At 33.8% G+C, this 22,327-nt stretch overlaps 1 protein-coding gene across 16 annotated transcripts in view; it reads left to right on the forward strand.

Annotated features, from left to right (window-relative positions):
- Window positions 1-22,327, forward strand: part of LOC126766105 (plasma membrane calcium-transporting ATPase 3) — a 211,527-nt gene that overhangs the window by 42,309 nt on the left and 146,891 nt on the right. For 15 of the 16 annotated variants that reach the window (XR_007668705.1, XR_007668706.1, XM_050483907.1 and 12 more), the window contains exons 2-6: window positions 12,589-12,758; window positions 12,826-13,020; window positions 13,193-13,479; window positions 13,559-13,769; window positions 14,839-14,877. Coding sequence is in view for 14 of the 16 variants with exons in the window: in XM_050483907.1 (XP_050339864.1) it covers window positions 12,602-12,758; window positions 12,826-13,020; window positions 13,193-13,479; window positions 13,559-13,769; window positions 14,839-14,877 (889 nt within the window). In the remaining 2 variants the exon portion in view is untranslated. The remainder of the gene's footprint in view (window positions 1-12,588; window positions 12,759-12,825; window positions 13,021-13,192; window positions 13,480-13,558; window positions 13,770-14,838; window positions 14,878-22,327) is intronic. The other variant, XM_050483909.1, reaches the window with a different exon arrangement.

Consider the following 22,327-nt stretch of genomic DNA (forward strand, 5'->3'; position numbering starts at 1 on the left):
ATTTACACGATGGCAAAATCTAAAACAGGAATAAAGCAAAATTACCCCGGACCAAACACTAAAATACTGAAGTAAATAAGACAAGTTTTTTAAACAAAGCATCGAATTCTTTTATCTGACACTTTTTTGTTGGAGTTGGCTTAATTGACTACAAAAATACATACCAATTAACGAGAAAAGCAGATTTTTGTTTTTACATTTAATATCAGCAAAAAAAACTATAAAAACAATAACTTTAAAGTCAATTCCTTTAATTTTGTGAAACTTTTTTTTTGTTTTATGGCTTAGTTATGTGATCACAATTTTTTCACAAATTTGGGATTAAATATTAAAAAATATTGTTTTTAACTAAGATTTTCATTTCACAGCAAACCTACTTACCTTCCGTGTAGGGTTTTGAATTCGTCATAGTTGCTTAACTTTTGATGATGTATTAGGGCAATTCACAATCTGGTGCAAATGGTCTTGCATATTTGCAATTGCAAATGAGCGAGGCATATTGTTGCTTTTACACTAATAAAATGTACAGCGAATTTGCAATTGCTTATATGCAAGACCATTTGCAACAGATTGTGAATTGCCCTATTATGTATAACTATGAAGTATATTGACGGCGACGATGATGCAGCCAGCATGTTACCGGTTTAATTTCATAGCAGTTTATGATACTTGATGTTATCCAAATACTGTACAAAACAGTAATCAGAATGTTCAAAAATAGCTGACACCGCTGGCGTTGTCCTGCGTGAAATTATGTGTTTTGAAATTAAAAGAAAGTTGAATTTATATTGTGTTGAAAATCATTTGTTTGTGGTTTTTCTACATTTTATCAATGTAATGCAGCTTGATAAACAACACTTTTTAGTTTCTGTTCCGGTGCGTAAATATACAGAAAAGACGGTTTTCCAAACCGTGAACACGCAACGTGAATCTGGCCGTTCGAACAACATAGCATTTCCAGATTTATGCCACACACCTCTAGCAACTATCCTTGTGTCCTGTTGATTGTCATCGCAAATGCAATTTTCCCTGAAAACTGAATATTTTTGAATTGAAATGGCAAATCGCTGGAACTCAAAGGAATTCGTAGAATCAAGCATTCTGCCCCCTTGTATTCGATCGCTGCATCACAATCAGTCGGGTTCCATTACACAGTTTCGGCGCATGAAGATTGCGAAATAATAATGACAAATCCAACTTTGAGACGCAAATGTTGCGGCGGCATACCAAGTCTCTCCAAAGAATTAAGAAATTGCACTGGATAATTCACGGCTTCGCCTTCGTTGTCAAGACGATCGATCGATTGGTATGAGCGCAAACCTCTTGGAATTTGACTTTGAATCTTAAGTCATTAAGGGGTTAGAGGTAGTCAGAGGCACGAAAAAATTAGAATTTTCAGAATTTTTTTTGCATTAAATCGTGTTATTTTACAACAAAAGTAGTAATATGGCATTATTATAGAATATGTTGACTTGAAGTCACGAAAATTTAAAAAAAAAATTTAATTTCCAAAGTTATAGTTGTTTGTTTTGACCCTGTTCCAAACAAAGGTACTTACGGTGACAACCATAAGTCCTTGAAGATTCATCTAAAATCAATCGGACAAAAAAAAATTAGTTTTATAAATAGATAAACTCGGGCCCGATCGAAGGATTTTCTTTTTTTTCAAAAATTAACAAAATGGCGGCCTCAGGAAATTTTTTTCTAAATTTTTGCGAAAAAATCAACTGTTAATTGTTCTTAAAAATCAAAATTTTCAAAAAATTTAAAATCCTTCTATCAGGTCCGAGATTATTATGTATTCTAAAAGCTGTAAAATTTCAATAAAATCTACTAAGCAGTTTTCGAGTTACAGTTGTCACCGATTCATAGTTTTGAGAAAAACGCGTTTGAAGACTTAGCGAAAATGCAAAAAAAATTGATTCTTTGAAAATTCTAACTACCCCTAACCCCTTAACATCGGTATTTTTTGCAGCTAAATTTGTACGTGCACTCAAGCAATCGTAGTTCTGATAATTTGGCTTATGTTCGAATAAATATTCGTGACAAACTCGAATGCGATGTGATATGTCAAAATGACCATCACAAAAAGTGTGCGAACTTCAGTGGCATTCGAAGTAGCTATCGTATCGTCCATCATTTATTTCCAGTAATTATCACGTTCCAGCAATTGTAATTGCTGGCTGCTTATCAAAAAGTTGCACACACCGTATCATTTACAATACTCAATGACTCAAATGAAGTTGAACCGCGTACATTAATCAAAAGTAAATATCTTACAAAACGCTTGCTGATCTCATCTCGTTCAAGGCCAATAACCGCAATGTTGTTTTCTTTGGTGACGTACATACTTGCAAACGTATTTGATCGATTTCACCAAACTGCAATACTCAACATTGATATGAGTTTTCATTCTATTCTCCGGTCTCTTTTTGGCATCGTAACAAATTTCAATCTGTAATTGATCACTTTGTATGAAACACACATAAAGTTTTCACTGAATAATTTTCAATACTTTACCTTTTGAATAGCCGAAATAAAGAAACCAAACGGCCGAAATTGAACGATTCAATATAAATTAATTGGATAGCAAAACAAAAAATTTGAAAAAAAAAAATTTATGGAAAAGTCACTTTTTGGAAATTTACGCTCGTAAGTCGGTTAAAAATTCACATTTTCTGAATTTTGTTTTTTTTTTGTTTTTGCAAACCATCCTCATTGGATTCTCTTTAAAGTGGTTCAGGCCAGTTTTCATTTCAATGAACGGTTTAGTCAGCTATAGCTGTTTTTGCTAGGTATTTGTCACTTCTGTGTTTACCATTGATATTTCAAGATCTCTATGTATATTCTCGTTGCATCTGTTAGGTCTCGTAGCATTGGGTACTAGTTACGCAGGCAACTTTATTATGTATAATGGATTTATAGTTTAAGCATCGTTTTGAGTTTTTACGCTTTAAGTGGGAGGTGCTGTATTTTTGCAGAAATGTGGCTCTTCCAGGTCATACCACTATGTTGAGATTAGTACGTTTTCACTCGTTAGAATGTAGGCGGTAAATAAAACAAGTTTGTCCGGAAAGTAATTGGACTGATTTTCTTCCGCCTAGACTGTACTTCGAGCGTGCGCGCACCGACTGGATTCGATAGCGGGCGTTCCTAGCTAACGAACGAGCGGCTGGTCAGTTGTCTCCGAGCACCTGGCGAGTCAGGACAAACATTTTTGCGCGACGTGTTTCTGTGAGTGGTGCAAGCCGAAAATGCAGGGTTCGTTAGAGCAGAGGTACGCGATTAAATTCTGTGTGAAACTCGTTAAATCTGCCACAGAGACGTTTGATTTGATCAAGCAGGCTTACCCAGTTGATGCTTTAGAGAGACAAAGAGGCAATCTTCCGAGTGGCACACGCCGGCGTTTCCTTGCCCAAAAAAGAGAAGAATAAGCAAATCCAAAGTGAAAACAATGGTTTTTTGTCATCAAAGTCATCGTCCACCATGAATTGGTTCCTCCTGGACAAACTGTCAACGCCAAGTTTTACGTGGAAGTCCTCAAGAGACTCAAACAAAGGGTCAATCACTACAACCGCCTTTCTTGTGACAATCTAACCAAGGCCGACATTGCAACGCTTTCGCTACCGCCCTACATCCCAGATGTGGCCCTCTGTCTTTTTTTGTTTCCATCCTTTTGGTCGATGAGGGAATTCAAGCAGCATGCACCTCGGCTCTCAAGGCTATTCCGGAGAATGTCTTCAGTGACGTCCAGTGTTTATCGATGATATGGTTAAGGGGGGAGCCTGCTTTAGAAGCTTCAAAAAATCGGTTTTTTTTTTTTTTGCTTAAATCTCTTTAAAAATATTCTAAGAATATGTCCCCAAAGTTTTAGATGGAAATTCGAAATATTTTCGGAGCAAGAAGGGAAATAGTGACCGTGCGTCTAGCAGATATATGAGCGATTGGACAGAAAGCGAAAACTTTTACGTGCGATTTCTCGGTTTTTCATTTTTACGATTTTTCTTAATTGGCGGGCAGGAATCGAAACGAATCAAAATGTGTTGGATTTGGAATTAAATTCTCTTCTAGGTGAACCTAAAATACCTTATGAAGGTTAACATCAATCCGGTTTTTAAACGATTTAAAGTAATTTTTTAAATGCATTTTTTTTTTTTAATCTGCGAAAAATTGTTGAATTTTTCACTTTTTGTTGAACTTTCTTGGTTCACGTAGGAATTACACTATTGAAAATTAAAAATTTCTTTTGTTTTTTTGTTTCGGATGAAAATTGAGAGCTGCATCTTGCCCGCCACACAGAAATTGCACACTCGAGGCGCCTCCGTAAATTTCTTCAAACATGAAGAATATCTAATGTATAATAATAAAAAATGATAGAAGACTCTTCAAATATATAAAAATAAATCCAAAAAGTTTCATTTCAATCAGACATTTCTTTCCTTTCCAAAAAAATCCTTGAAAATATAGTTTTTTTGAAGCCTCTGAAGCAGGCTCCCCCCTTAATTCAATCGGAAGTCGTAAATCTCTCCAAAACGAATTTGGTGAAAACCGTTCAAAATCAGCTGTTGTTCCAGAAACTGTTGATGCTCTGCGCAAACTAATATTGCAAGTTCGTTATGTGACCCTTCGTGAGATTGATTGCCTGTTTTTTAAACTTGCCCTGTCGCAAGCATACCACTAGAACAACGCAGAATACTAAATTCTGACTGATATACAACTATTTGCTTCACCACGACAATGCAAACTCCCACATATCGAATGAAACAACTGCATTTTTGAGTATTCAAAACAATTATTGTCTCATGTTTAGTCGCAAATTCAGGGCGTTTCCAACAGTTTGATGAGTTGTTTCTTTTAATGGTTTCACTAAGTTTTAAAAGCTCAAGATGCAGCACGCTTTTTTGCTTTCACCAAATACAGAGCATTGCCTTTGCGTCAAGTAAACTCTGCTTTGCCGTTGATTTGGCTAACTGGTAATGTTTCATATATGACTTTTTGGGCTGCCGTAATAGCACCAATCCAATGCAAAAACGATTTTTTTTGTAGAGTTCAAACAGTAATTCTGACACGCAAAGTCAATCAGATTCTGTGTCATTGAAGAAAGTACACTTACACTTAAAACTTACATAAAATAATACAGGTAAGCTAATGAAAGCGTTATAAAAAGAAGCACGGGGGTAGTGGATTTGCTAAAATATCTTTCATATTGACCGATATATTCGATATGACACCAACATAAATTAATATTAGAGAACGTCGATGGACGAAATCATTATATTAAGGGTATGGGCCCAGCCAAAGGTCAAACCTATTTTGTTCATACTCAGTGCTAAATCATGTTAGTTTCTATAGTATGTCTACTACATTTCATTAAATTATTGAATCTTATTAAACGGTGTTAAGTCTATGGACAGTCATTAAATTGGATATAATGAGGCTTGAAGAAGGTCAGGGCTGCTTGCACTTACCTTTGTCATTAAACTTAACTGAGATCGAGAACATATTTCCACGTAATTTTATTAAGATGACACATAATTAATTTATCGATATATTTAGTATAATGTTATGATAAGTAATGAAAATCATTATTCTTATTATATCAGTAAAGAGATGAAGTAATTAATCGTATATCTATTTCTCCAAAGATATGTATATCCTAGATTATACTATACATTAACATAATTTGGTTAAGATATCTGGCATATCTACATATATATACTGTATAAAGCCAACGTACAGATATGTTTGAAATTATTGATAGGTACATACATACATATATGGGGCTAGACAAAATTTATATAAAAAGTGGTGAAGGAAATTGGTCACATAAAAGTGGGCACGTAACAAAGCACAGGAATATTTGTCCGCTATTATGCACTCATCTCAAATTATGATTCATAGTATGTGTATGTAAACAAAACCCACTGCCACCCTGCAAGTAGCTGTGTGATGTTATTTCGTGTTTTTTAAGTAAAAAAATATTAAAATGATTCTTCCATGAATATTGAACACATGCTTATGTTTTGAAATATATTTTTTATTAATGAATTGTTGTGGCTTTTAACATAAAACGGTAGAAAGTAGCCTATGCCCGTCCCGAGGTTCCAACCTACCTCATTACCAATTTCCAGCTAAATCGGTTCAGCCGTCCTTGAGTTATAAATATATACACAAATTGCGAAATCAAGGGTGATTTTGCGAAAAATGCCGCCGTTAGAACCTTCTACAGGACTAAAGGAATACCCCTGCAAATTTTCAACTCTTTCCGTGCTGTGGCGTTATGCGCGGAAAATTGCGTTTCATTTTTATGTATAAGATACAAACGCTCAAATGATTCGGCCTTTGATCAAGAACAGCACGCACAGTTTCAATTGGTATTAACGACGCTGCTCGCACTAAAGGTTTTTTGAGAATCCAAATTTTAATATGGTTTTCGACAGGCCATGATCTCAAATTTTGCTCACAAACTATCCCGATGTATTCAAATCTGGACTTACATACGGTCAATCATCTGCAGCTTTGAAACTAGGAATATTACTCTCAAGCCATTTCTAGGTTGTTTTTACATTGCTGGGGCAGAATCTTGCTGGAAGATACAATGTTATACATCGAAGAGAGTATTACTTAACTACTTTACCACGCAATCGAAATTCTGCAGGTACAATTATGCCTCAGTTTTAACCCCCGTTTTCACAGAAGTAACATCTTTAGAGGAGACTCCCCACCAAATCATTACACCACCAGGATGGAGACCACGTTGAACGCTTGGAATAACATTTTTTGCGTCTTTGGAAGTCTTTGCGTACATTTTGTCCTATAAATGTGTTATGTAGATGTGGAAATCATCTCGAATAAGTCTTGACATTTGTGTTGTCGATATATCCATTTAGCCTGACATAATTTTCTGTAAGGGGAATTCTGCGAATGCGACCGCGAACAGTTTTTATGAGTGACTGACGACCCTTTCCCTTTTTTCATCAACAGTAGACGTTTAAAAAGAAATCTATCAATTGCGCAGTAAACAAACATTTTAGAAATATTAAGTTTTTTAAGAATCTCATAAATTTCCTAATTCATATCAAAACAGTTTACCATACACTAATGATTATTTATATAAATCGAAATCGAGTACGATTTTCGAATAAGTTCAAGATATTTTAAATAGGATTAATGTCTGGGTAATTGCGGGGCATATGAAGTCATTTTCAACTGTATAAGGCAAACCCTTCACGTACAAATTTTCTGTAGGAAATTTAATTTGCTCTTATTAAGAGCCAATTTAAGCACTCTTCCACAGAAATTATTTGCAAAAATGTTCAGATACATGTCTCTCCGTCCATCCGTTCGTGGGCGTGAACTCGCCCTCTAATAAGTTTAATGTACATATCTCTGAAACCACTTACGGTACAACAGCTAAATTCGCCTATCGCAAATATTATGAGAACTCCTACCGACGATGTAAAAATGGATGAAATTGGGGTAACCCCGTCCACTCCCCATATAACTGTACTGTTAAAAACTACGCCAGAGACATTAAACTTTATCACCGAGATGATATGAGACGGCTTTATGGGAGCCGTTGTGAAAATTGGACAATGGGTATGTCACCGCCGAAAATGCTGTTTTCGATTGCCCATTTTCGATAGGGCAGCAAACAAGAACTATTCCAAAATATTTAAGAAAATTATTTACAAACAATTCTTACTATATCAGCTGTTCAAAAACATAATGGTAAAGCGGCGAAGTGTGAAGTTGGCTGCAAAAAAATCAATAAGGTCAGCCGTTGTCAGCAAACGAAATTACTTAGTGTTGGTTGGTTCACATGTAGATATAAATATGTTATCACTTAACTCAGATCGTTTGAAGCACTTTGAGAAAAGCATTAACCAGAAGAAAGTGGAGTAATGTGAAAACTTTAAAAACTAACAAAGCTAATACAAGTGATCAAATATAAATCGTATACCTACTGACAAAAATAACTAAGTGAATCATTCATACTCGAAATTTCAAAATTTACACACATCTTCGATTAAACAATTATATGATTAAACAATTTTGTGAAAAATTCTTAAATATGTAAAAATACTGTGTATATTTTTACAGATTGTCTATATATAAACTCTTGTTTTCTAATGATAAACACAGTGCGTATGAGTATTTTGTTTTACTTTTCGTTTGGTTTTTTTTAGATACGATTTCTTACGCTTGCTTGTGCCATGTACCGTGAATATTAATATCTGTAAATCGAAAAGTAAAACAAAATACTCATACGCATTGTGTTTATCATTAGAAAACCAGACGGTTTATTTTAGCTGCGTCCATTCAAAGATTTCAATTTATATAGTATCAAATCATGTTGCCGTGCTAGACATATACAATTAGATATACTATATGTATATTTTTTTATACGTACTTTCTTTATTTGTTGCTTTTAATATATATGTAAGTATACTAGAGGACACGTCCACGCTTTACTGCGGCTGAGACTTGGATAATACTACTACTACTATCTTTAAGATTTCTGTTAGTTAGATTATAACTGCATATTAGTTAATGAGATATAGCATTTTTGTGAAGCAGCTTCAGTTAGTTTACAAAAAAGTGGATCAAATGCTTTTTCGTGTGTTAATAAAGCATTGCTTTTTGGGGGCGAAATACTGTTGAATTTGGGCTTTGCACCAGGTAAATAAACGATTTAAAAGAGGTTTGCTAAGTTGGAAAGAAGCGAAATGAGCACCGAGGACAATGCGCCCCAAAGATGCGAAAGGTATATGCATTGTGGGTCCTCGCAAGTTCATAATCTAACAAAAACAGCGAATTGCGGATTCTAAGAAGTGTTTGAGTGCTCTTTAATCGTAATAAAACAGAATTTTTGTGTCGGTGTGTGACAATGGAAACATGGCATAATGAACCGGTTCTCAAGGTCAGCTGCCTGCTCTCGAATATTCCAGAGCGCCCGAGAACCCTTTGCTAATTATCGAATAACTCGAAAAGTATTTGTCGGGCTTACTTCAAATAATGAGAGAGAATTTCTAAGCTACATATTAATCGTATACTTTGAGCAAATAAAAAAACAGAATTTTTAAAAATTCCGACTATTTCTAATCCCTGAATTAATCCATTTCGTTTTTCTCTTCTATTAAGGGGTCCCGGTGGTTTAGAATTTTCAAAAAACCGATTTTTTTTTGTTTGATAGTTCGAAAGTATAATCCTTTAAGAATATACTGTAAAATTTTTGGAAGGATATTCACATTATTTTAGCTTCTACAGCCATTTTAGTAGGTAGCTCGTGGTCGAGGGGCTCAATGAATAGATGCTTTGTTCGTCATTTATCTCAAAACCACTTTTTTCAGCGTGCCGTTGATGAAAAAAAAAACTATCCGTACGAATCCCTTGAAATTTTAATATGGTGTTTATAAGATCAATATCTATTGCTGGAACTACGATCAAATTTTAATTTTAATTCGATTTTTTTTCGATCTAAAACTGGTCCAAAAAAAGCTGTTTTCAGAATCTGAACTTCAAAAGCGCGAAATTTTTTTAATTTAAAAATTTTTTTTGGTTGTAGTTCCAGCGATAGCTGCACTTCTACTGATTAGTAATTTATTTGGTTTTTATGTTTCAGATGTTCTGAAGAGTTAAAATCAACAACGGCACCGGGAGTCATATTTTAAGATAGCTTTTTTTGGAAACCATTTTTAATATTGTTAAAATTTTTATTTATTTAACAAAAAAATATTTTTATAGTTTTCATAAGTGTACAAATAAACTATAAAAATGTTAAATCGATTGCTCTTTTTTTAAACCTTAAACTACTTACTCTAGAAGCATGAATTTCAGGTAATTTTTAAAGTGTCGTAAAAAAGGCAATTAATATTTTTACTATTCATTTTTTATGGTGTTTTTATTGATATCTTAAGTATACAGAAAAAAAATTTTACAAAAAAATATTAAAAAATAAAATAATTAGAGAGTCTCTCCCCCAGGTGTAAAAAAAATGGTGCATTCTGGTGACATTGACCCTGGCTCTTCTGGGGGTCTGAAAAAAAAATCACAAGAAATTCTTAATCAGTAAGGATGCTGTAATAGTTCCTATTTCAGAGAACACGATTTTTTTTTTTTGTTTAAATGGCGACTGCCTGAAAATAAAAATAATTTTTTACGCTTTTTTTTTTTGAAATTCCTGAATTTTTTTAAAATATTAAAAACAAAAATTTTGACACGATGCTGGTAGGAACGATAAAGGATTATATAAAAAAGGTTCACACAAAATTTCAAGTAAATCGGCTGTATTGAACTTGAGATAATGCCGGTACCGTGTGGAAAAAAGTAGTTTCGAGAAAAATGCGTTTAAAAAATTCGCTACGGCCGAACCGGGCTAGGTACTGCGTCATTAAAGTAACTGTAGCTCTTAAAATAATTTTAAAATAATTTTTAAAAATCCTTAGGAGGATATATTCTTAAGGGTCTAAACTTTAAATATATGAAAAAAAAAATGAATTTTTCAAAATTCTAGAGTAGAATACCACCTTAATTTGAGCGTTCTAGACCACCGGGACCCTTTAATTTAACTAGAGGACCTGTACACGCTTTACTGTGGTTAGAAGGTACGACTAATTCCATCTACATATATGATTTATAGTCAACTATCATTTCACACTGGAGTCCAATCGACAGCCAGCCTAGTGAACTGCATATTAGGAACCAGTCCTCAAGCATGGAAAGACGAAAAAGTCGGTTGACAAGGTTATGGTATTAGTCTTTTGGGATGCACGTGGTATAATATTCAGCGACTGATTACTGAGCCAGTTATGATCCATTGCATTGCGTGTTTGGTTGCAGTTCTATTCTACCATTCCCAATATTTGGCAATAACATTATTCTTGAGGAAGGATCAGTTTGGAATTGAACGCATATATATCATCGTTTCTGTTTAATTCTGCTATGTTTCTCTGTATATCTCAAATTATAATGGAGATTTTTATCAACACTGCAGTTTTGCCGCTATGTTTTTATGTCAGATGTCGCGTCTGGTTTGTTATGAATGCATTTGTGTCCTTCGCCTTAGCAAAGTAGCCGCAATGCCTTGACGACGAAAATGTCAACGCCATTTTTTGTTGTGATATTAAAAATATCTGACGGTTTCGTCCTAAAAACTGCCTTGTTCAGGAGCAGCAATTAGTATAACCCATATACATACATACGAAATTTAGTGGCATTAGCTCTGTGTTGTTATTTTTTTTTTTACTTATTTCTTTCTTTTTTTTGAAGTAATAAAATTTTCAAATGATTCTTACATGAATTTTGAACACACACTTATGATTTGAAATATAATTTTGGTATTTAGGAATTGTATTGACTTTTAACATAATGAAATAAAATGTATCCTATGTCTGTCCCCTGGTTCTAAGCTACCTTCACACCAATTTTCAGCCAAATCGGTGAACAATCTGTTCTTGAGTTATAAATAGTGTAACTAACACGGCTTATAGAAAATACATATACATATATACATTTATGGAAAGTGAGGTAACATTGCATAATTTTGGTTGGTTGATATTGTCAAACATAATAATTGAAAATATGTGTACTTCAAATTTATGTGAGACGTTGCAGACGTTGTCAAAAAGTTTTGAGGAAAGCTGCCGCTATGGTTAAAAATCTGTGTCGGTTACGGTTACGTGGGCAGATGATATTTTCTAGTGAATAGTGTACTTGTAACTGGCATTAAAGATATGAGAAAGTTGTAACTATACAAAATGTTATTAATTTGAGGAACCATATTCAGGAGTGTTGTGGAATCCAAGACAGAATTGCAAACCAATTCTGATTTTCAATGGTGTCACAGAATCTGTTTGGATTTTCGTCTTTTCGAACATACGCAAAACCAATATTCGAATCAGCTGTTTACTAATGTAACAAATGAATAAAGACACATTTTTGGGTGTTAAATTAAGTTTATTGGAAATCTACTATCTTTTTTTTCGGATTTTTTTTTTCCAAAAACTCAATAATTATGACATTTCGGGTTTTATACTTTTATTTCTTTTTATTCTTTTATTTCTTTTCCCCTATAGGAATGAAGATAAATTAATTCGTAACAATAAAATAACTTGATTTCTTAACTTACATTTGAAATCTGTGAGCGACTATCTTTTTGCTTTGTTTCTGATAGCAAAACCGATAAAATTGGTTTCTGTGACACCCAAAACCGATACAAATTCTGTTTCGAATATGAAACCAATAATATCTGAATTCGTGACACTTACTAATTTTTTTTATCAGTTTCAATTCTCATTCAGACAACTATCGGATTCCACAACATCCCTAATTATGATTTCAGATGTTATATGGTGTTAACATTTCCTGAAAACACGTATAATGAAATGTGAGATATTATGTTCAGCTTCTAAAAATAAAAATATTTGAATTAAGAATTTTTCCAACATTGAAATTCATCTACATTTTAATTTTATATTCAGATTTGAAATTATTGGAATTTGAACGTTAGATTAAAGAAACTATTTTATTTAAAAAATTATATTTTTTTCTTTCGAAAACTAACAAATACGTTTTATTTTTTCTTAGATTTTTTTGACAAATGGCCACAATAGATGGACGACCGACGCAATATGGGATATCTCTTAAACAGTTACGGGAGCTTATGGAGCATCGTGGCAGGGAAGGCGTAGTAAAACTTAGCGAAGTTGGCGGTATCAATAAATTGTGTGACAAATTGTATACATCCACAAACGATGGTGAGTCTACCTTAATCCTTTTTACTTTGTATCATTGCGTAACATCATGCATAAAATTTTTATTAAGGCTTGAGAGGATCAAGGTCTGATATTGACCATAGGCGCGAAACGTTTGGTTCAAATGTTATCCCACCGAAACCACCAAAAACTTTTTTAACATTAGTTTGGGAAGCGCTACAGGATGTGACACTTATTATTTTAGAAGTAGCTGCTTTAGTTTCACTTGGATTATCCTTTTACAAACCCGCCGATGAGGATGCACGTGAGTCTTTAGAATATACATATAATATTTACATTTTTATTTATTTTGCTTGAGAAGATTTTTACACTTTAATTTATATTATTGTTTGTTAAATTCACGAGCAAACAATTATATGTGCTTTATATTAGGATTACAAGCGTTGGCCGAATTTGTAATTGTTTTCATGTTTTAGCCGTACTACAAGAAGAGGAGGATCATCACGGTTGGATTGAAGGTCTAGCAATATTGATATCGGTCATTGTTGTAGTATTTGTGACAGCGTTCAATGATTATTCGAAAGAGCGCCAATTTCGGGGACTGCAAAATCGTATTGAGGGTGAGCATAAATTTTCGGTTATCCGCGGAGGAGAGGTGTGCCAAATATCTGTTGGTGATATCGTTGTCGGCGATATTGCGCAGATAAAGTACGGCGACTTGTTGCCAGCCGACGGTATACTTATACAAAGTAACGATTTAAAGGTAAGATTTTGATTAAATTGCTATTCATATTTTTAACACATATGTATATATCAATATTTTGTCTCGCTAAATATTTTAGGTCGATGAATCTTCTTTAACGGGTGAATCAGATCACGTTAAGAAAGGTGTAGACGTAGATCCCATGGTTCTTTCGGGTACACACGTTATGGAAGGTAGCGGGAAAATGGTGGTGACTGCTGTGGGTGTAAATTCTCAAGCAGGTATAATATTTACGCTATTGGGTGCTGCTGTTGATGAACAAGAAGCTGAGCTGAAGAAGCGGAAAAAAGGTCAGTGTTTTTGAAAAAATTAAAAATTATATTCTATACTGCATAAAAATTCCGATTATATATGTAGTGTTCTTCCTGTCCCACTGACTTTGTAATTGAACTATATATTTTACATTTTTATATCCACTTTGCAGAAGACATGTATTTGTATTTTGAGGTGATTATTACAAATTTCATGTGCCTTTCGAAAATCAAAACACTTCTGTAGTTAAATTGGAGTTATAATATATGTTTATACAAATTACAGGTTTCATGATACTCTTAATCTGATCTCTTCAGATCTGTAACATTTTAAAATCTAAAATTAGTAAAGCTTTCAAAATACGTGATATGCATATACAGTATGTATGAGAATATGTGAGGATTTTTGCAGTTATTTATAAAGCACACAATTATTATATTGTGCGTTGATCAATTTATTTTTCGTGTCGGCATATAAAGTATTGAATATGTATTATGCATTTACCCGAAGTATTGGGCGTTTTTACAACAACTAACAGAAACAAGTAATCTGGTAATATATATAGAAATGGCTTTTTACTAAAATTTCCCAAATTGTTACTTAATATATTTTACGAGTATCGTTTTTTTTAATAGATGAATGTGTTGATAATATGACAATTTATATTGCGATATTTGTATGACGAAGCAAAGTGATAATGATTTCCAAGTGTATGTTTACTCAAACATTATGAATTTTTGATGAGATAATCCCTTCACTTCTCTTTTCATTACTTTAATGTTTTTTTTTTGTATTTTTTTACATTTACTGCTCATACTTGTTGCATGGTGTGATTTGAATGATTGCTCATTGATCTACTCATCTGCCACTACAATGAACCGATAAATAATAAAATAATGACAATTCTTAAACTCGAAATAATGTCAATAAATTGGGATGAATTAAAATATTTATGTGTACCATAAACTGGACAAACAATGCGCCATACAATGTGAAAATACTTAACTAAACTGTTTTTACAATTACATTGAACATGAAATTGGATGAAATTGCAAATTACCAAACTTGCTTAAAAATCGGATCGCCGTTTAATGTTCAATTAAGCAGAAGCTAAAAAGGCGAAAAAGCAAAACAAGAGCTTAACAGGTGAACTATGATGACAATTATCCACATACTACTAAAACAACAATTAATTTTTCTGTTATAAAACTCATGAACCTGTAACATGAAATATAACTATATTCAGGGTTATTTTATAGCAATAGCACTTATTGTTTAAACTTCTTATGTAAACAAGTCTACATTTGTGTATACATACTTGGTTCAATTTGTACTAACCAATATCATTACATATAACTTGTACAAAATCTATGCACCTGCTTCTTCTATCATTGACGAACGCGAATTTGGTTACTTGAAAAGAAATAAAACATTGATGTTGTAAGGCTCAAAACAATTTTTCATAGGAATTTGCCGCAATTTAGAACTGAAAATGTAATTCTTTTAAAAATTTGATTGGGCTCAAATGTTTTCTGTTAATAAGGTGGTACAATTTTTAATTGCTGCTTCAACTAATATGACTGTTGTAACATACTGTATACAAACGAGCATTTTTGCTGTTTTCAGCATGTAATAATATACCTTTGAATTAACTGAGTACCTCTGCGTTCGCCATTGGTTTGAATACTTACCAGTTTTTTTTTATTAATTGTGTTATTGCACATTTAATATTTGTTGCACTTATGTTGTGTTCTAAAACTTTTAATTTTTATACAGCCGTAAATATTTCATAGTGCTTAATGTTAGTTTTCAATTATTTTAATAATATATGCGTATAATTATGAATTCTCTACCCGATTTTAAAGTTTGTATCAGGTATGCGCGTCAAGCGTTAATAGACTATCAGTATTTATGCTCCTGATGAATGCAGAAAAGAGAAGTGAAAAAAATTTCAAGTTTATATTTTACCTAGAATAAAAGACACTCAGTCAGAATGAGAAGATTTGCACATTTATATCGGCATAGTGTGTGAGGATACCATTGCCTTTAGAACACGTAACGCTTTTATTTAGGGAAGACAGTATAATAAATTGGACTTATGACTACTACTACAAAGGACTACAAAATGTTGACTGCCTATCCATGACTGGTGTGTTATATTTGAATGGTTTAAATATATACATTTCTATTCTATTCAATGAATTTGCTTATGATGCTTGTGAATTGTTTAATTATTTTAAATTTAACAGTGTCTCAGTCAGAAGAAGTGAACTGGTGATTATTGAAGATTTTTTAACTAAGCAGTATTCAAAAAATTTCGTGCATGGGTGGAAAATAAATATTTATAAGTCAGGGTTCTTGATGGAGATCCAGGCATTTTAGATGATAGTGCGAAGAATTACAAAACGTCAGCCTTCGTATTCAAGCACTCAGGTTTTAGGTAAAAAAATTAGTTTTGCACTCTGAATGACAGTTGGTTTCGCATGAACGGTACATACATACATATATGTGGCTGCTGTGAAAAACATTTTTTAACATACAGTTGCGGTGAAATTCTTAGTTGTGTACAAACGTAGAAGAGGCACTGTAAGATATCGATTTTATAAAAAAAAAATATTTTTTACCATAAAAACCCTAACAGTAAGTAAAACAAATCACAAAAAAACTCATTGTTTAACTAATTTCAATGAATTATAAATGTATGAAAAAAAATTATGGGGAATTTCGGCGGTCAAAAACTTAGTAGTGTAATAATCTAAGCGCGAAATTTCGAAAAGAAGGTCCTATTTTTTTTTTTACTATTTTTATAATTTGATATTGCCTTTTAATGAAAGTAGTATTTAGTTGCATGACCTCTCATTTTTGGTATTGCAGCACAGCGTCGTGGCATTGAGTCAACGAGTTTTTGGCATCTTTCGATGAAAATAGACTCCCACACTTTCTTCACAACCTCCCATAGTTGCGTGATCGATGTCGACTTACATCGGGCTACTGTCTCCTTGAAATCAGTCCAAAAATTTTCTATGGGGTTGATGTCAGTAGACTGTGGCGGCCATTCCATTACCTTGTCATTCGTTTACTCAAACCACCTTTTAGCAATTTCACTTGTGTGCTTGGGATCGTTGTCCTGCTGTAACAAGCGGAATTTCGTCACTGGCATACGGCAGCATGGTTTTCTGGATCCGTCCATATTTCGACATACCGATCATCAGTCATGTTTTCCTTAATCTAATAAATGGGTCCTACACCTTGCCTAGAAAAGTATGCCCAAACCTTGATTCTCGCCCATCTATGTTTTACCGTTTTTGTTGTATATTTCGTCTGGTATTTGGTATTGGGCGGACGTCTTATATATTGACGCGATCCTTGTCTGCCATACTTAATAATCTTCGATTCGTCCGACCATAAAATGTTCCGCTATTATGTCGAAGGCCAATTAAAATTTACTTTAGGGAATCAAAGTTTTTGTTCAATATATGTTTTAGACAATAACGGCACGTTTTACGGATCAGGGCCCTCACGCAAACGCCCGACATATAATTTCAATACTTCTAATTACATTAAAGTCATCTTTTACCTCCGTAGCAGCCGCAAATTGAATGCGCCTTGGGTATCTGACAATGGAATTGACTTCTCTTGCTAACATTTCTGGCTTGCTCTCACGTTTTTTTTATTACTTGATTGATACCTAGTAGCATTACGTACCATTGTTGGTGAGCAACTAAGAATATTTTGGACTTCGACATTTGTTTTGCCCTCAGAAAACACAGGGCGCGTTTCTCAGGCGTACAACTCTTATTTTTCCACATTTCTAAATGAATAAATGCAAAATTTTACCATTTAAACCAAAAACTTCAATTAAATAAATGAATTTCACAGTTATTTTAAAATTTTCACAAAAAATTTCAAATAATTTTAATTTATCAAACATTTCTTTCACGCACTACTAAGATTTTGAAAGACCGAAAACGTTTTGCAAATAAAAAGTCCATTTAACATACATACATATGTATGTGCTTAGATAGCGGAAGCAGAAAAGTATCGCAATGTCGAAAATTTAAGTTGTTAGTAATATATTCCAGAAATGTAAGGTAAGAATTAGCGGAGTTAATAATTACCTAATTATTTATTGCACTTGGATAAATTGATTTTCAGCAGATTTCACGAGCAGTTTTTTCTGTTTTATATGTGTTATAATTCAAGTTGGTTTGATTTAAATGAGAAATCTCTTCGTTTCAATCTACCTTGTATGGTATATTTGGTGTGGTATTTGACTTGTTATTTGCTCAACATGCAAACATGAATTTAGCTATATCAACAATAGCACATTTAATGAGATATCTGGTAATAGAGTGACTGGCACGTAGCAAGTTTAACTGTGCTATCTACTCCCACAGTAAGGGTGCCTGCAGAGTAGGCACTTAAAGCCGAGCCGAGCGTAAAACTGTTGATTGATTTTAGGAAACGCATAGTAAATCCGAGATTCACCGCCGAATAACGTGTGCATTTTGCTATTATAATAGTACATGTTTATTTTTTAATCTGGTAATTTTATTTGTGCTTATGCAGCCGAAAAGGAAAAACTTGGATTCTTCAGATCAATTATGTTTTGCTCCAGCCCTGTGCTGAATATTAAAAAAATATATGGACATTAATAATAAATACAAATAGGGATGAACGCGGCTGAATGATTGGAAGAGTTTAAAATTTTGCATAAGGATCTAAGACGTTATCCGCAAAAGTTTTCTGAATATACGGTGGTACCTTGATTCTTGCACATCTCGATACTTGCAGCATCTAAATTCTTGCAGCAAAGAAATATTTTACATTATGTACTCAGTACTTGCGACATCCAAAAATTTTGACTTCGATACTTTCGACAAGACCTTGTTGATCTAGGTAACGGTTCTTTAGTTGGAATAAATTTTTGGGAAGTTCCGTTTTTTTCGATGATGAATTGTTGTAACTCTTACGCATGTGCGTTTTGGGAGATTGGACTTAGTTTTAACTAACGTTTTGTGTAGTGCGGTTTCATAATGGCAAGGAAAAAATTAACGTTGCTAACAATAAAATAGAAAGTTGACATTTTAAAGAAACTAAGTAGGGGATATTCTGTCAATTCCTTAGCCAAAAGTTTTTAAGTGCATAGATCAACAATAGCTCGTATTAAGAAAAATGAAGCCACCATAAAGCAGTTCGTGCCACATGCTGGAACTGGCACTGGAAAGGGGAAAACGTTTAAACCATCAGAACTTCCAAAAATGGAAAAAGCGCTCATGGAATGGTTTGCAAAACAACGAGCAAAGAACTTACCTATCATGACTGATATGCTCAAGGTAAAGACCAAACTTTTGCATGCAAAAATACAGGAAAAGCCAGGTGACTTTCGTGCTAACAGTCACAAATTCCAAAAAGAGATATGGAATACTAACACTGAAAATATGAGGCGAAAAACTTTCGAATAATACTCATTCAGTTAACCCATTTTCGCAAAACTTAAACAATCAAATTACTGAATTAGGTTTGAACAAGGAGCAGATATACAATGCCGATGAGTCTGGCCTCTTTTGGAAGCTTTTGCCTGATAGAGCTCTTGTGCGCTCCAAAGAAACCTCGGCTCCGGGACAGTAAAGAAAGAATAACTTGCTTGTACGAATGTGTCTGGTAATTATAGAGTAAAATTAAAGAATATTGTGGAATCATTCAATCCACGCTAACTTAAAAATTTTACGGATTTGCCTGTTGTCTACAAAGGAAATAAAAGTGCTTGGATAACCTTGGCTTTATTTGAAGAATGGTTTCAAAAAATATTTGTTTCTCCGTGGCGAAAATCTTCCCGAAAATGTTATTTTACTTATAGATAATGCTTCCTGTCACCCCAAAGAGAGAGAGTTAAAAAGTACTGATGGTAAAATATTGGTAATGTGTCTTCCTCCGAATTGTACTGCTGTTATACAGCCCATGGACCAGAATGTCATAAGGCCGAATGTCTGGAGAAGTATTAATGATAGCGATTTTGACCTCGGACCTTTCTTGTAGCAAATAAAATTTCCTACAAGGTTGTCATGTACATTTTTTCTATAGCTCTTGTCATTTACGAGATATATACAAGAAAATGTGAATTTCGTGGGAAAATCAGGTTTAGAGCCCCGTACTACCTCGCCGGTGTGAGTTTCGACTTCGTCAAAATGGGCACTTTTGTAGAGTGTTCAATTCTGAGGAATATGTGTTTAAAGTCAAAGCGATGCCATAAAATGCCTCTGACCTATAGAAATTTATAATTTTTCAATGGAAAATTTTTACATGCCTTGGTTAATGTTAATATTAAGGGCTCAAATTTTCAGGGAATTTTTTTAGGATATTTCCAAGAAAATTTCATAATGGAATTGAAAAAAATTAATTGTTCAAAAAAAAAAAACTAATGCATATAAAAGGAAGTCGTGTTAGATACACTATTTATAACTCAAGAACGGCCAAACCAGTTTGGCTGAAAATTGGTGGAGAGGTACTTTTTATCCTTTTATGTTAAAAGTCAGTACAATTCATAAATACAAAATATATATTTCAAATCATAAGCACTTTTCATGTTTGTAAGAATCATTTGAATATTGTATTACTTCAAAAAGTAAAACACCAAGCCATAGCTGCAAGTGTATAATCATTAAATTATCATCATTGCAATGCCGCGACTACGACGATCGAATCTTTCCCGAAAATGACGTGATGCAAGAAGGATACTAAATATTGTAAATGAAAGGACTGTAAAATAACAAAAAATTGCCAGGTAAAAGCGCCGCGTTAGCATGGCTCGACTTCAGAAGATATTTTGCATCAAATTCGTATCCACTTCATAAATGACGATCTTGAGATGAATAAAGAGATACATAATAGGGCTTTTCTCTGGACCGAAGACATGTGTTACGTCATGTGCAATAGTTTATTTGTCAGGTTAGGAAGGCCAGCGCCAAATAGTGAAATGAATGACTGCATTGCTTAATTATAAATCTGTTAAAGATTTCTTTGAGCAATTGTTGACTATCGGCAATGGTTGAGTACTCGTACCTCTTAATGAATCGAGCGAATTGATTTCATTTCACAATAATTTCTGTAACTTTGTCTCATCCAAAGACGAACTTATCAATAAACATCATTACTAACCACAGAAGTAATGAGTTGTTTAGTAAGCGAGCAATTTAACGGCAAAGAATAAAGAAGTGAAATACCTAACGTACGAGTTCAGAATAAGGACATCGGATGAATGCATAATTATTTAAATTCCTTGGATGAGTCTGGCTTGCCGTTTGAGATTAAAAGACTTAAATTTCCGATTCTGTCATTCGTAGTGACCATTAACAAATCAAAAGATCAATCTTTTAATGTTTGTGGTTTGAATCTGGAATCCATGTTTTGCGCACGGTCCGTTGTATGTGGCATGTTCAATGGTCATCTGCGATGATTGTTCTTGCACCTGATAATTAAATAGAAAATATTGTGTGATACACAGGTATCTAACTGAAGAGTACGACCTCTGCACTATAATACATGAACAACAAAGAATCATTAAAAAAAATTAAATATTTAATTTGTATTTCCTAAAAAAGTCCTTAATAAAATCCAAAATCTGCTTATTTGTTTCCTTTAAGGCAAAACAGAGTTCGCTGGGTCCTCTAGTATATAATATATGAGTTTTTTCGGCGCTTCGAAATTGTTTTCTTACATTGATCAGCTTTACGCTCGGCGTCGGTCAGCTTTTACTCTGCGCTGCCTGTGTGATTTCGTATGAAAATGTATGCATTCACGCTCGGCTCGGCTTTGATCGTCCAACCTGCTGGAACCGAAAGTCTAAAGTAAACGAGAGTGTTTTGGAGCAAAGAGTTCAAAGCTTAAATTTTGCTACATTAAATAATTTCTCTTTTACGTTATAATGGTGCATCTCGACAGGCAAAAATTTATTGTATACTAACTGTATTGCTGTGCGTATTGCCTGTGGAGACTCCATATTGCTTATGGATATACTACTAATTAGTATTCCATATATTGAAAGCAGTGAACTGTTACTTCAGTAGTTTGACAGATTAGTTTTTATTTCTATGAAAGTTTCGAAGAGGCAACACATCCTATTTACACATATACCGACGGCAGTTTCATATCGGTAATAGGCGTGTTTTATTTGACTATCACAAGCTAATAGCTAAATTATGGACAAATAAATCCCTCTTAGTTTGATATTGATATCATTGGCCTCAACACCCGCGTCGTTAGTTCTGCTTTCTCCACACTGGACAAGGAAGCAAAGCAAATGGGTCTGGTAGTGAACGAGGGCAAGACGAAATATCTCCTGTCATCAAACAAACAGTTGTCGCACTCGCGATTTGGCTCTCACGTCACTGCTGACAGTCATAACTTTGAAGTCGTAGATTATTTCGTCTATATTGGAACCAGTCTAAACACCACCAACAATGTCAGCCTGGAAATCCAAGGCAGGATAACTCTTGCTCACAGATGCTACTTCGGACTAAGTAGGCAATTGAGAAGTAAAGTCCTCTCTCGACGAACAAAAATCAAACTGTATAAGTCATTCATAATTCCCGTCCTG

Source organism: Bactrocera neohumeralis, unplaced genomic scaffold, assembly GCF_024586455.1.
Source record: "Bactrocera neohumeralis isolate Rockhampton unplaced genomic scaffold, APGP_CSIRO_Bneo_wtdbg2-racon-allhic-juicebox.fasta_v2 cluster11, whole genome shotgun sequence".
NCBI lineage: Eukaryota > Metazoa > Arthropoda > Insecta > Diptera > Tephritidae > Bactrocera > Bactrocera neohumeralis.